General features: G+C 44.9%; 1 protein-coding gene across 1 annotated transcript in view; it reads right to left on the bottom strand.

The window, feature by feature from the left end:
• The window catches only part of PpV (Protein phosphatase V), a 46,022-nt gene that overhangs the window by 20,321 nt on the left and 11,656 nt on the right, over positions 1–14,045 (bottom strand). The window contains exons 5-7 of the mRNA XM_084588448.1: positions 7,025–7,098; positions 6,110–6,189; positions 5,879–5,996 (exon numbers count right to left, since the gene is read on the bottom strand). Coding sequence (XP_084444574.1) covers positions 5,879–5,996; positions 6,110–6,189; positions 7,025–7,098 — 272 coding nt within the window. The remainder of the gene's footprint in view (positions 1–5,878; positions 5,997–6,109; positions 6,190–7,024; positions 7,099–14,045) is intronic.

The following is a 14,045-nucleotide window of genomic DNA, read 5'->3' on the forward strand; positions in this document are numbered from 1 at the left end:
GCACCGGGAACAGGGAAGACCGTGTTGAAGGGAAGCACTGGACCTCGTCCAAAAAGAAGATGGAGAGGAGAGTATCCAGCTGTGTCGTGACGGGTGGAGTTATATGCGAAGGTGACAAAAGATAGGCTCACATCCCAATCCCGATGATCATCTGAGACGTACATAGAAAGCATCTCCGTGAACGTGCGGTTGAAGTGTTCCGTGAGACCATTAGTCTGGGGTGGTAAGCTGTAGTGAATTTATGATGAACCGAGCATAAATGAAGAATTTCGTTTACCACTCTTGCCAGGAAACAGACACTGCGGTCGGTTATCAGTTGTCAGGGAGCACCATGGTGCAGGATAACATCATTCAGCAGGAAGTCGGCGACGTCTGTAGAGCAGCTTGTTGGTATGGCTCGGGTGATGGCATAGCACGTCGTATATTCCGTCACAACTGCAATCGATTTGTTTCCTGATACAAAAACTGGAAACGGTCCGAGCAGGTCAACACCAATGCACGAAAATGGAGTGGACGGGATGGGAATCGGTTGAAGAGTTCCGGAGGGAAGTACGGAGGGCTTCTTCCTGCGTTGACACAGCTTGCAAGCTGCTATATAGCACCGCACAGATCGGTACAGTCCAGGCCAGAAGAAACGTTGACGTACGTTGTCGTAGGTACGGGTAACACCTAGGTGGCCAGCTGTGGGTGCATCATGCAGCTGTTTAAGGACGGTAGAGCAAAGGTGGTAAGGCACAACTAACAAGAACTCTGAGCCATCTAAGTGCAGATTGCGACGGTACAAACTGGAGCACAAACTGAGCAACAGAAGAAAGCGTTGGGTTGTTGGTGAGCAGATCGATTATTCTGCCAAAAGAGATATCCAAACACTGTTCATGGGCAATATTAGAAAAACCAGAGATGGAGAGGACACAGTCGTCAACTCCGCACTCGGAAGAAGGAGAACTGGGTAGCGGGACAAACAGTCTGCATCCCGATCATGTGGACCTTATTTATAAGTTATCGAGAAGGTGCACTCCTGGAGTTGTAACGCCCAGCGTCCAGGACGGCCAGTAGGGTCTCTAAGAAAAGAAAGCCAGCAAAGCACATGGTGGTCTGTACAAACGGTGAAGTGTTGGCCCAATAAGTAAGGACGAAATTTGGCAATGGCCCACACGAGAGCAAGGCATTCATGTTCGGTAACTGAATAATTTAATTCTGGGAGCAAAGATTGCTCCAATGCCATGGCCACTCGCGTCGGTGCGAGGTTCATTCAGAGCGGATGGGCAGAAATGGGCTAAGACTGGTGGTGTGGTGAGTACGGCAATAAGTGCTGAGAAAGCGTCTGCCTGGTCTGGGCCCCAGAAGAAGGGCACATCCTTTTTCAACAGGTTCTTGAGAGGACAGGCGATGACGGCAAAGTTGTGCACAAACCGACAAAAATAGGAGCATAAACCAATGAAACTTTGGACATCCAGTGCAGAACTGGGAGCTGGGAAGGAACTGATGGCGCGGACTTTGTCTGGGTCAGGCTGGACGCCGTCAGCATTAACCGTGTGGCCAAGAATCCCAATTTCGCGGTGGCCGAAGCAGCATTTCTTGACGTTGAGCTGAAGGCCGCCAAGCTGGCCTTCAGCTCACACAATTGCAATAATTGTAGAAAGACGGCCCAGGTGACTTCCAAAAGTGGACGAAAAAAACAATAACATCGTCTAAATAACAGACAGGTTGTTCACTTAAAACCATGCAGCAACGAGTCCATCATCCGTTCGAAGGTTGCGGGAGCATTACAAAGACCGAAAGGCGTCACCTTGAACTGGTAAAGGCCATCAGGTGTGATGAACGCTGTTTTCTTGCGGTCGCGTTCGTCGACGGTAATCTGCCAGTAGCCTAAACGTAGGTCAATCACTGAAAAGTATTTTGCTCCGTGTAAGCAATCAAGGGCATCGTCTATTCGAGGAAGAGGATAGACATCTTTCCTTGTTATCTTGATGAGGTGGCGGTAATCAACGCAGAAACGTGATGTGTTATCTTTCTTTTCCACGAGAATCACAGAAGATGACCATGGGCTACTCGAGAGCTCGACGGTGTCGTTGGCCAGCATCTTATCAACCTCACTTTGTATTACCTGTCGTTCTGATTGGGACACACGGTATGGGCACTTGTAAACAGGACTGGCATAACCGGTATCTATGCGATGAGTAACAGCTGTTGTCTGACTCAGTGGATCGTGTGGTAGATCTGCCGCAATCATCCCAGAGATAATAGCAGAACTGGAGCTGGGCTGGACGGGGGCACTTCCGACAGAGACGGTGGATTCGCTCAGCGAGGACAGTTCAGCAAGTATAATGCCTTCGGGGAGAACCTGCAGCGATAAACTAAAGTTCAGTGCTGACAGAGTGGCTTGATTTTGACTGACATGAATGATGAGATGGGGAAGCACGATATTACGCTGCAGGACGACATCGGTGACAGGGCAGGCAAGATAGACCCCGTCAGGAACGGCTGGATAGGGCACTAAAGGGACATAGATGGCAGCTTCCGGTGGCAGGCAACAGAGTGGCGGAGCAAAGGCGAGGTGGGCTTGGTAGGTCTTCAGAGCAGATAGGCAGATCAAGGCACAGAAGACCTGCAGAACAGTCAATGAGGGTGGAATGAGCAGATAAAAAGTCGAGCCCAAGAATTAAGTCTTGAGGACAGCTGTGCAGAACAATGAAAAGAACAGAAGTATGGTGATCGCCAACACTAACACGAGCAGTACACATGCCGGCTATAGCAGCACAACTTCCGCCGGCTACGCGGACAGTGGAAGTCGCGGCTGGAGTCATTACTTTCTTTAGGCGACGGTGAAAAGAGGAGTTCATAATAGATACTTGGGCACCAGTGTCAATAAGGGCAGGAACTGAAACACCATCCACAGAAATAATAATCAAGTTGCTCGGTACAGCAGAGGTCGGCAGAGAATTTGCAGTCCGAGTCGAGAGTGCAGCGTCACCTCTAGGAGCTGCATTTCCTAGTTTCCCACAAAGTGTCCAGTGCAGGAAGGCGACGAACTGCGGTGGGGAACAGGAGTGTGGGAACGACGGGATTGCGGGGATGGTGAGTGGCTTCGGGTCGGTGCGGGAGGGACTTGGTAGAGTGCTTGAGGGGTAAAATGCGATGCACACGGGCGTGGTAGGTAATAGTTGTAACGATTGTTAAAGAAGCGGGGTGCTGTGCACCAACGGCTTGCGGTACGGCAGTGGCGGGAGATATGTCCCACACGATGACATAGAAAGCATAAAGGCGATCGCCAGGAGCGCGCCATTCCGAGTCATTTCAATAGCCATATCGGGGTTTGGAAACAGTCCGGGGAGTGGTAGTGGCAATAACAAAGGGTTCTGGAAGAGGGCGGCGGTGTTAGTCCATGGTGTGGCCTGTGGAGATCTCCATGTTTGCAACCTCCTGGCGGACGACTTCTTTTATCATCAAGGAAACTGCAGAAGCGTAGTTAGAGGGTAAATGAGGAGCACTGGGGACCACAGGTGCCAGAGCCTCTGGCACATGATGCGGGTAAAGTTGTCTTGTATAGAAGGCTGCCTTAAAGTCTCTAAATCAGCGCAGGTGGAACTAGCAGCGGTGTTTGGCAGGCTATCAAAACGAGGTGATGTATGACGAAGTTTAGCTTGTTCAAACAGGTGACAGGTCTGTAAGATGACATCGACAGTTGTACAGTCTTCGCATAGTAAATGATTGAAGGAGTCATCGGCAATACCTTTGAGGACATGGCCGACTTAGTCTTCTTCAGTCATGTCCTTAACAACCTTACGGCACAAAGCGAGGATGTCTTGTATGTAGGCAACATACGGTTCTGTGGCCATTTGAGCACGTGACGCCAGGTCTTTCTTGGAGGCGAGCAGGTTTCCAATGGGCTTTCCAACAGATCATGCATCTTTTGCTTGCAAACTTGCCATGAAGTTAGTTCTGGCTCATATGTGACATACCACTTGAGCGCTGTGCCTGTCAAAAAGAAGATAAGGCTGGCTAACATCAAAGTCGAATCCCATCGATTATTTGCGCTGGCGCGCTCATACAGGTCGAGCCAGTCGTCTATGTCGACGTTGTCGTCAGTGCCACAGAATGGGCCAAGGTCGTGGGGCTGGACCATGACGACGGCTTGTGGGGACATGTTGACATGTTGACAGGTGCAATGTGACGACCGCTGCGGAAGTCCAGCGTGAGGCACGGGAATCGAACTGCAGCCTCCACCAAGATGTTACAAGGGCCTTGATATGGCCAGTTAATGCAGCACAGCACAGTTAGCACAGTAGCACACAGTTAACTGCACACACACTTCAATGTCGTCGCCGCTCAGCACAATCGCTCAAATCTTTTTCGTCACAATATTACACAGTACACGGGCACCTTGTGGTTCACCTCCACTGAAACATGCCTGCTGTGACATTGGTTCAATCCTGGCCGTGGCAGGCTAAATGCCGACAGTGCATGTAAATGAGTCCAGCATGTTTAAAAAATGCTTACACATGCACAATATCACGTATATTTTAGTATATGACCAGTAGTAAGGCCAAGAAGTATAGACCAACATCGATCTGTGACGTAAGCGCGATGCGGTGGCATTTCTGCCACCAGGCTGGGCCGGTTGGGGGTGAAAACTAGGCTTAGTGCCCATAGGAATACATTGACCCAAAAAATTTCGAAGCAATTTTCTAATTTCATGGAGCACCTATGATCTCGTTATTCGGGACAGAGCAACCATGGACATCCTAGAAAAGATCACGAAAATATGAAATCTCATTAATGAGGCGGAGTTTTTTTTAAAATACCGCAAAACGTATGCGGGTTCAAGCTGGGAGGGCGACCCATAGAAACACATGTAAACACAACTTACCGCAACATTTTACTCTGTTCAGCAGCGTGGAACCCTTCTGATTTTCTGATGAATGTCTAGTATCAAGCCCCGACATCACGTTGCATGGCAAACTACATTCCCTTGCAAGTACTGCAAGTCTGACGACTTGTGGAACCATTCACAGCACGATAAACTGACCGCGCACAGTTGCAGACGGCAATGCACCACCAGCGCTGTCGCTGGCAGACGGTCCGGAGCTGGAGGCGGCCGCGGTGGGTATCGCCAGCTGCGCTGTCGTCTGCTGCAATGCGAGTCTCGTTCGGTCCACATTGTCGTACGGCATTTGACAACTGCCTTCTAAATGTAATTCTGTCTAGGATGTATCACTTGAGGGACAGTATTATCAAGCTAATTTACTCCATGCGGCAGCATATCAGACTGTAAACAAAACTACGTGTTTCGCTACATGGGAATTTGGGGGTGTTCGGATTCACAACATATATAATTCGGGGAGTTTTAAAAGTAGGCCTTCCCGCAATGACGCAGCATACTTCTTCAAAGCACTGGCCAATGTTTAATGACTGGCCACCACTTCTGGTGCTCTGTGAAACGAGAAAAATGTTGCGGTAAGTTGCGTTTACCTGTGTTTTTATGGGTCGCCCTCCCAACTTGCACCCCCATATGTTTCACGGTGTTTTAAAGATACTTCTCCTCGGCCATGAGATTTCATACTTTCACGATCTGTTCTAGGATGTTCACGGTTGCTCTGCACCGAATAAGGACATCATAGGTGTCTCGTGAAATTAGAAAACTGCTCAGAAATATTTCGGTTCCATGTATTCCTATGGGCACTAGTCCTATTTTTCACTCCCAGTCGGCTGCGACGCCGCGAGTGCCCCCTTTGTTTGTAAACAGGGTGTTGGTCTATAACCTAAAACAACAAATATTTATATTAGTGGTTGAAACAAAAATAGCCTCGTAAGCTCTCTTTGTACTTGCCCTTCTAGTTGACACGCATGAATTCTGTTTCACGAAATTCAAGGATATCACAAAAGGCACCCTTGTGGGGAATTTCCTGATTTCTCTCAATTGTTCGTACTTGGTCTAGCGTCTTGATTTGAGGTGATAGTCCTCCGTGGACACAAAGCACCTGTTCATCAATTATCTGAAAGATATAAATTCTGCAATTAGATAACTGTCCCAATCCAGAGCAACCCTGAAACACTGGCTCTTTCCCCGCAGAATCATTATGCCCAATCAAACAAACAATACACTTACTGCAGCCACAGTCAGAAGGTCAAACACTTTACAGCAGTATTTCCAGGCATTTGCGTTCCCATACTTTGTCTGGCATTCATCTAAAACACAAAATCAAAAACAAAAGGACTAGATTTTAAAATTCAGCCCTAGTCAAGAAGTCATCACAGAGAAACCACTCTGATTCTAATTTGTTTGCATTCTCAGTAAACAAGTTCTTGTAAAACATTTTGATTGACAGCCTGTCAAACTGCACAAGAGCTATGAACATCTCAAAACGTTTTCGGCCCCTCACACTTAGGAACCACCACTGAAAACTCTGTCAATCTTAACGGGCTCACCCTTGCCAATCACCAGCCACACGAACAGCCATACTTGACCAGCTCTTCCCGCCATGTGTATACCATTTCATTCGCTTAACTCATCTGTGCAACTCAAGACACAAAGCTGCATGTCTCGATTTTCTACCCTGATGCGTCAAACAGCTGTCGCAACACGAACGGCAAGGCACTGCTCTCTACAAAGGTGTAGAAATAGTATCGCAGGCGAGGCATGCCATGCCAGGGGAAACCTCAAATGATGAGCACTGCCAGCCTGCTTATCTTTGATGCTGGCACTGACATGCGTGACGTGATATCCACTGGCTTGCAGCTCAAAGCATATGGGGTGTGGTAAGCTGTGGCCCACTGATAGTCACCATAGACAGTGTACAAGTGAAATTTTAGTACTTCAATTTTTTAGATTTCTTACTCAGCAGCCATTCAAATTTCTAGAGAGTAAGCACGACTGCAAACAGCCATCTTTCGGTGAAAATTTGGGTGACCACCCACGTGACAAGCGGTGATCTTGCAACACATGTTGCAGCTCTTTGGAAAGAATGGTACTGCTTCTATCAACAAAGACTATACAATAAGCAATGTGCAACTGAACACACACCATAAAAACCGTAAACTTGAGTGATCTGTCGACTTTCATGGTTCCCACGCAGAAGTGTAATCCTGTCAGGCCACCTGTCGAAATGCAAGCATGAGTTCTTTAAACAAGGGAATGCAAAGCATATTACAACAGCTTAAGTACATAACAGGTTACACCATTTCTTAACACATCAGCAAATTAAGTATTTCACATTCTTCACCATGCCCTCAGTGAGTGCTCACATACCCTTTGCACTCACAAAGACCGTGCACTGCAACATCAAACAAATGCGCCGACATGGCAAACAAAAATGAATGCCCGAAGCAGGTCGTTTGTCTTAAGTCTGCGAAATTTTTAAGTATTACAAAATGTCAATGCAAAATAATTTCATCTGGGCTGATATTTCACCAGAAATATGGCTCAAATGGAAGTGAGCACTACCAGTCATGTCTTAAAAGGTGCCAGCACCACAGCATGTGCAAGCTTCTGCTCCCTGTTGCTCAATTGCATACTGAAGCTTGGTGCACCCAACGCATTTCTGGCAACAAAACCTTGGAATTCAAGAGAATATGCATTGTACTGTATTGTATTGTGTTTTTTTGGGCGCATAAGCAACTCAAGCTATCATGCGCCAGGAACAAGGCTTGTTTTTATTTTGTGCATAAGGAGTGGTGTGTATATATATATATATATATGCTTTTTTTTTTTCTTAAAGTTTGTTCAGGAACATTGCATCCTTTAGGAAATGGATAACATTTTCAACTTCGACCAGTGGATCTCCCAACAGCAGGCTAGGATGGAGAGGGATCTGTTCTGTGTTTCTCTAGTTCAATGCATGAAAGTAGGACGTAGTTTATTGTTAGTTCGCCTCTGCATCTGTCACAGCGGTGTCTGTCATCTTTCTTTAGAATGAAGTTATGTGTCAGATGAGTGTGTCTGATGCGAAGACGACATAAAATGACTTCAATAAAGCGTTTTTGGTGACTGCATGATTTCCATTCTTCAATGATCGACTTGACAAGGTGCAATTTATTATTTATTTCGTTGTTCCATGAGGTCTGCCATTTTACTCTCAATTTTCTCTTTACAAGTCTTCATGTGATATGCTGACTGGCTGTATTTTAGTATGACGGGCTGCTGCAGCACATGCATCAGCTCTCTCATTGCCACTGATTTCAACGTGGCTTGGTACCCAACAGTTTAATTGTATGCCCCTGTGTTTCTGCGGCTATTATACTATGAATGATGTTTCCGATTAGAGGTTCTGTAGCATTTCTATGATTTAAGGCTGTGATAATGCTGAGAGAATCGGTATAAATGATGCTATTTTCAAAACCTGTCCTTAATATTTTTTCTACCACCAAAGAAATAGCGTGACATTCAGCTGTGAAAATTGATGAGAAATCTGGTGATTGTACTATTTTTTCCCATTTTTCTTGTACCACAGCACTTCCAACGCGAGATACTGTTTTAGACCCATCTGTATAGAACGCTGTGTAATCTCTATTTGTCATTAGTGCCAAGAACTCCTGTACTATGTGTTCATGTGGTGTTTGTTTCTTACGGAACTGTGTCAACGTAAAGTCATGTACAGCGAGGAAATGGTACCAGAGGGGCAGTGGACTGGGTTTTCGGGCAATATTTAGAAGAGAATCAAGTATGTCTAATTCTTGGCATATCTGTTCAAAACGAAGAATTAATGGTCTGATTGCTTGAGGTTTGTTGTTAAACAGGGTTCTGGATGAGCACTTTGCAACTATGGAGTAGCAAAGGTGTTTGGTAGTGAGCAGATCTTAAGGATATATGAACATGTTAGCATGATTCTTCTGTCCTCAAGAGATGGCTCATTAGTTTCCTCATAAAGACTGTTTATAGGTGATGTCCTGTAGGATACGGTTGAGAGACGCAAACCTGAATTATGCACAGGGTCTAATCGTTTCAGATATGAAGGTCTTGCTGAACCATACACTATGCGACCATAATCGAGGCAAAAGCACATTATAGAGCGGTAGATATGCAAGAGGCACATTCAGTCAGGCCCCCAATGTTTACGTGAGAGGATCTTTATTATATTGGGAGCTTTAGATGCTCTCTTTTTTAGGGCATTTATGTGGGGGAGGAAAGAGCGTTCTGTCAAAAGTTAAACCGAGGAATTTGTGTTCGTGTTTTACTGGTAGTGTAATTCCATTAAGGCAGATGGTGGGGTCAGTGTGCAGTCCTCGTCTAAGAGAGAAAAGGACGGCTACTGACTTTTGTGTGGAAAATCTGAAACCATTTGTATCTGCCCATGCTGCCAGTTTATTTAATGTTATCTGTATCCGCCATTCACACGTTGCTATGCTAGCTGATGTGCATGCAATTTGCAAGTCGTCAACATAAACAGAGTACATAATGGACTTCGGGATTACCTATGCTATAGAGTTAATTCTTACAATGAAAAGAGACGTACTTAAAATGCACCCTTGGGGCACACGAGTTTCTTGTGTGAAGTTTTTAGAAAGGACGAAACCAACACGTACTTGAAAAGATTAGTTATGTCAGCTAGACATTTTAGCATCCTGCCGCGAATTCCAAGCTCTCCCAAGTCCCGTAGGATCCCAAACCTCCATGTGGTGTCGTAGGCTTTTTTGAGGTCAAAAAAGATGGCAAGGCAGTGTTGCTTACGTATAAAGGCTTCTCGAACTGTATTTTCGAGGCGGACAAGGTGATCAGTGGTGGAACATGTTTTCTTGAATTCGCAGTGGTGAATGTCCAGCAGTTCTCGAGATTCAAGAACAAACATCAGTCTTATATTTAGAATGCTTTCAAAGCTCTTCGCTAGACAGCTCGTCAGAGCTATTGGCCTATAACTGCCTGGGGAGTTTGGCAACTTCTCAGGCTTCAACAGAGGCACTATAATAGCGTTCTTCAAGGCCTCTGCAATTTTCCCGGATATCCAGATTTTATTAAAGAGCTTCAATAGTGCTTCTACTGAGGTTTCAGATAAATGAGCTAACATTGCATAATGGACTTCATCGGGCCCTGGAGCAGTGTTTTTGCCTGATAAAGCACTAATTCTTCAAGTGTAATGTCAGCCTTAAAGGTTTCATTTACGCTACCAGTCATTGGGAGTTTGTTTTTCAGCTATTGGTTTATACTTTAAAAAAGAATGTATAGTGTGCAGAACTTGAAACTGCAGCAAAATGTTTTCCTAATATGTCTGCTTGTTCCTGTATACTCGCCTGTGTGCCAGGGGCTGTCAGTAGTGGAATTGCTAAGGGGAGTATTTTCCGTCCAGTTTATGAACTTGCTCCCACATCTTTTTGGATGTAGTGGAGCTGTTTACTGATGACACATAATTCTGCCAGGACATTTTCTCGACACATCGGCGGGTGCGCCATGCCTTTGCTCTAGCCTTTTTGAAATTATAAAGATTTTCGTGAGTTGGATACCTTCGGAATATTCCCCATGCCTTATTCTGTTTCTGTTTTGCTTGCTTGAATTCTCGTGTATACCAAACTTTGTGTTTTCGCTGTACCACTCCCGACGACTGAGGAATAGCCAAGTGAGCGGCAGCAATAATGCAAGCAGTAAACTTTTCATTCAACTCATCCACGCCAAGGTGACCTGAAAAGACTTTTCCGAGGTTTGCTTCAGTGCGGAATAGTTGCCAGTCAGCTAGATAAAGTTTCCATCGTCGTGGTTTGGTTAATGTGATGGATGGTGAGAATGTTAAATTAATTATAATGGGCAAATGATCGCTTCCATGTGGATTGTCAAGGACGTCCCATTTAAAATCAGTAAAAATAGAAATTGAACAAAAAGACAAATCCAGACAACTCATTTTTCCACTGCTCGGAGAGCAGTATGTGTGCTTCCCTGTGTTTAATAGGCAGACTTTATTACACAGAATAAAATCTTCCAAAATCCTGCCTCTGGTGTCTGTGTGTTCAATTCCCCAAAAGGAGGAGTGGGCATTGAAATCCCCGACTAAAAGGTATAGCTAGTTATTAGAATTGCTTCTATGTCATGGAGTGTGACTGTTAAGTGCGGTTCGATATAAATAGTGCATACTGTGATTGTCTTAAAATCAACGATGGTGACTGCAACTGCTTCATATTTAGTTTTAAGACTGATCTTGTGAGTGGCTACTCCGCTCTGAATTATGATAGCAGCACCACCAGAAAGCCTGTCTTGATTACTTGCGATCACAACGAAAAACCTGACATTTTTTTTAAATGTTTTTTGTTGCAGTCCCAAGCTTGTATCTTGGAGACACATCGCTACAGGAGAAAATGAATTTAAGACATCTGTTACATCACTGTAATTATCTAAAATTCCTCGACAATTCCAATGAATTAAAAAAGCCATGTTTAAAATACTGTTGGAAATAAGGGTTAAAAGCCTAAGATTGTAGGTCCTTTGGACCTGTTATGGGGATTTTCTCCCTTTTTCTCCTCTCAAGGGAGCTTTGCCACCTAGGCAGCGAGGGTGAAGTGTCCATCGCATCCTCAGATGCAGTGGACAACTGTGCAGAAGGCACAGGCTTATCTGTTTTAGACCTTGCCTCATGGGTCAAGGCCTTGGAGCTGGCTGACCTGGAGGTCCGCGCAGCTTGTTTTGTGGGTGGTGGAGCAGCGCTAGCTGTCTCCACGAAGGACGTGGATGGCACTGCCCCGGCCTCACTGTGTGTTATCTGGGCAGCCAGCGATGACCACTGTGACTCCGCACCCTGCTCTGTCACAGCGCAGCAGGAAGGCTTTACTGGCAATGAAAGTTTTTTCTGTGCTTCCCCGTAAGTTATATTTTCCGTAACTTTGAGAGTGATTACTTCCTTTTCTTTTTTCCATACTGGGCATGACCGCGAGTAGGCAGGATGATTGCCTTGACAGTTTGTACAAAGGTGTGGTTCAACATCACAGGTATCTGTAGGGTGATTGTGGGAAGCACATTTGGCACAGGTGAGTTGGCCATGGCAGCTCTGTGAGCTGTGGCCATACCGTTGGCAGTTATAGCATCGACGTGGGTTTGGGATGTAGGGCCTCAGTTTTATCCTTGTGTAGCTTACTTCAACAGATTCTGGGAGGGTGCTTGCAGACATTTTGTTCCTTCAGGCCTTCAAGGACTTTTTGCTCGCTCACGTACCTAAGGTCATCATCAGAGATGACTCCTCGGACAGTGTTCAGTGATCGGTGCGAGCTAATTGTAACTGCTATTTCTCCAAATGTGTGTTGTGTTGTGTTGGGTTTTATGGCGCATAAGCAACTAAGGCTATCATGCGCCAAGAGCGAGGTTAATGTATGTTCTGGTTGCAAAAGAGGAAATGGATATGTTAAATCTATAGTTTATTTAAAAAGCTTCCTTCTTCTAGGAAACTGAGAACAGATGCTAGGTTTACAAGTGCTCTTTCTCCTAAAAGCAAGGTGGGATGGAATGGGATGGTATGATTGTAAAATATAGTAAAATGTTTTCTCCGTAGTGCCTCAAGTTTTGAGCATGTAATTAGAATGTGGTTTACAGTGAGTATCTCGCCGCATTCTTCACAGGTCGGTTTGTTATGTTTCATTAGCAGAAAGTTATGTGTTAGATGTGTATGTCCAATACGAAGACGGCATACTATCACTTCCATAAAACGTTGTTGATGTGTGCTCGATTGCCATTCTCCTAGTACAGGCTTTATGAGACGCAACTTATTATTTTCTTGGTTGTTCCATCTGGACTGCCATTTATTCATCTGTTTATGTTTTATTAATTTCAAGCAATCACTATGTGGTATGTTTACTTTCTGAATCAATTTGTTGTGGGCAAGTGCAGCACATTTGTCTGCTCTTTCATTGCCGTCAATGCCTACGTGACTAGGGACCCAACAGAACACTATGTTATGTCCTTGTGTCGTGATCATTTTTACATTATGTATTATGTCACCGATTAGAGGCATGGCAGCATTTCTGTGATTTAAAGCCATCAGTACACTCAACGAATCGGTGTAGATGACACTGTTCCCAATGCCTTCATTCGCTATTTTTTCTACAGCTGTCAGGATAGCATAGGATTCAGCTGTAAAGATTGATGCGCACTGAGGAAGCCTAATTATTTGTTCCCAGTTCTCTTCAACTACGGCACAGCCAACATAAGTAGAAGTTTTTGATCCATCTGTATAAAACTCTGTATAATTACTGTACTTTTCTTTTATTGTGCGAAATTCTTGTATTATATGCTCTTTAGGAGTTTGGCTTTTGTTGAAGTGTGTTAGAGTGAGATCACAGACATTTGGAAGTTTGTACCATGGGGGTAGGGGGCTGTTTTTTGGTGCAGTGTCGGGCAAGGTGTCCAGAATTTCTAGCTCACTGCAAATGTTTTCGAAACGCATTATCAGTGGCCTCGTTGCTTGTGGTTTATTTGTGAAAATTACTCGTGAGCGGCATGTTGAGACTATTGGATAGCAGAGGTGTTTATTCTGTGACCTTATTCTAAGGACATAAGCACATGTAAGTGAAGCCCTTCTATCTTTCAGCGGAGGCTCATTCGTCTCTGCATACAGACTATCAACAGGGGATGTTCTGTAAGCACCACAAGAAAGGCGTAAACCTAAGTTATGTACCGGGTCCAATTTCCTTAGATATGATGGTCTAGCTGACCCGTAGACTATGGACCCGTAGTCCAAGCTAGACCGCACAACAGATCGATATATATGTAGAAGACACGCCCTATCAGACCCCCAGTGTTTCCGAGAGAGAACCTTCAGTATGTTTAGAGATTTTATGGCTTTCCTCTTTAGGATGTTTATGTGAGGCAGGAATGTTAGTTTTCTGTCGAACGTTACACCCAAAAATTTATGTTCGCTCTTTACTGGCAACTCAATCCCATTTAAGTGTAGCTTGGGATTGATCTGTATACCTCGTTTCAGCGAGAACATTACTGCCACGGTTTTCTGTGGGGAAAATTTGAACCCATTTTTAAAAGCCCATGAGTCTAGTTTATTTAGTGTTAATTGTACTTGTCTTTCACAAATTGATATGTTTGACGATGTGCAGGCTATTTGAAGGTCGTCGACATACAGCGA

This window comes from Amblyomma maculatum, chromosome 1 (genome assembly GCF_055883805.1).
Source record: "Amblyomma maculatum isolate TAMU_Amacu chromosome 1, ASM5588380v1, whole genome shotgun sequence".
In the NCBI taxonomy this organism is placed as follows: Eukaryota; Metazoa; Arthropoda; class Arachnida; order Ixodida; family Ixodidae; genus Amblyomma; species Amblyomma maculatum.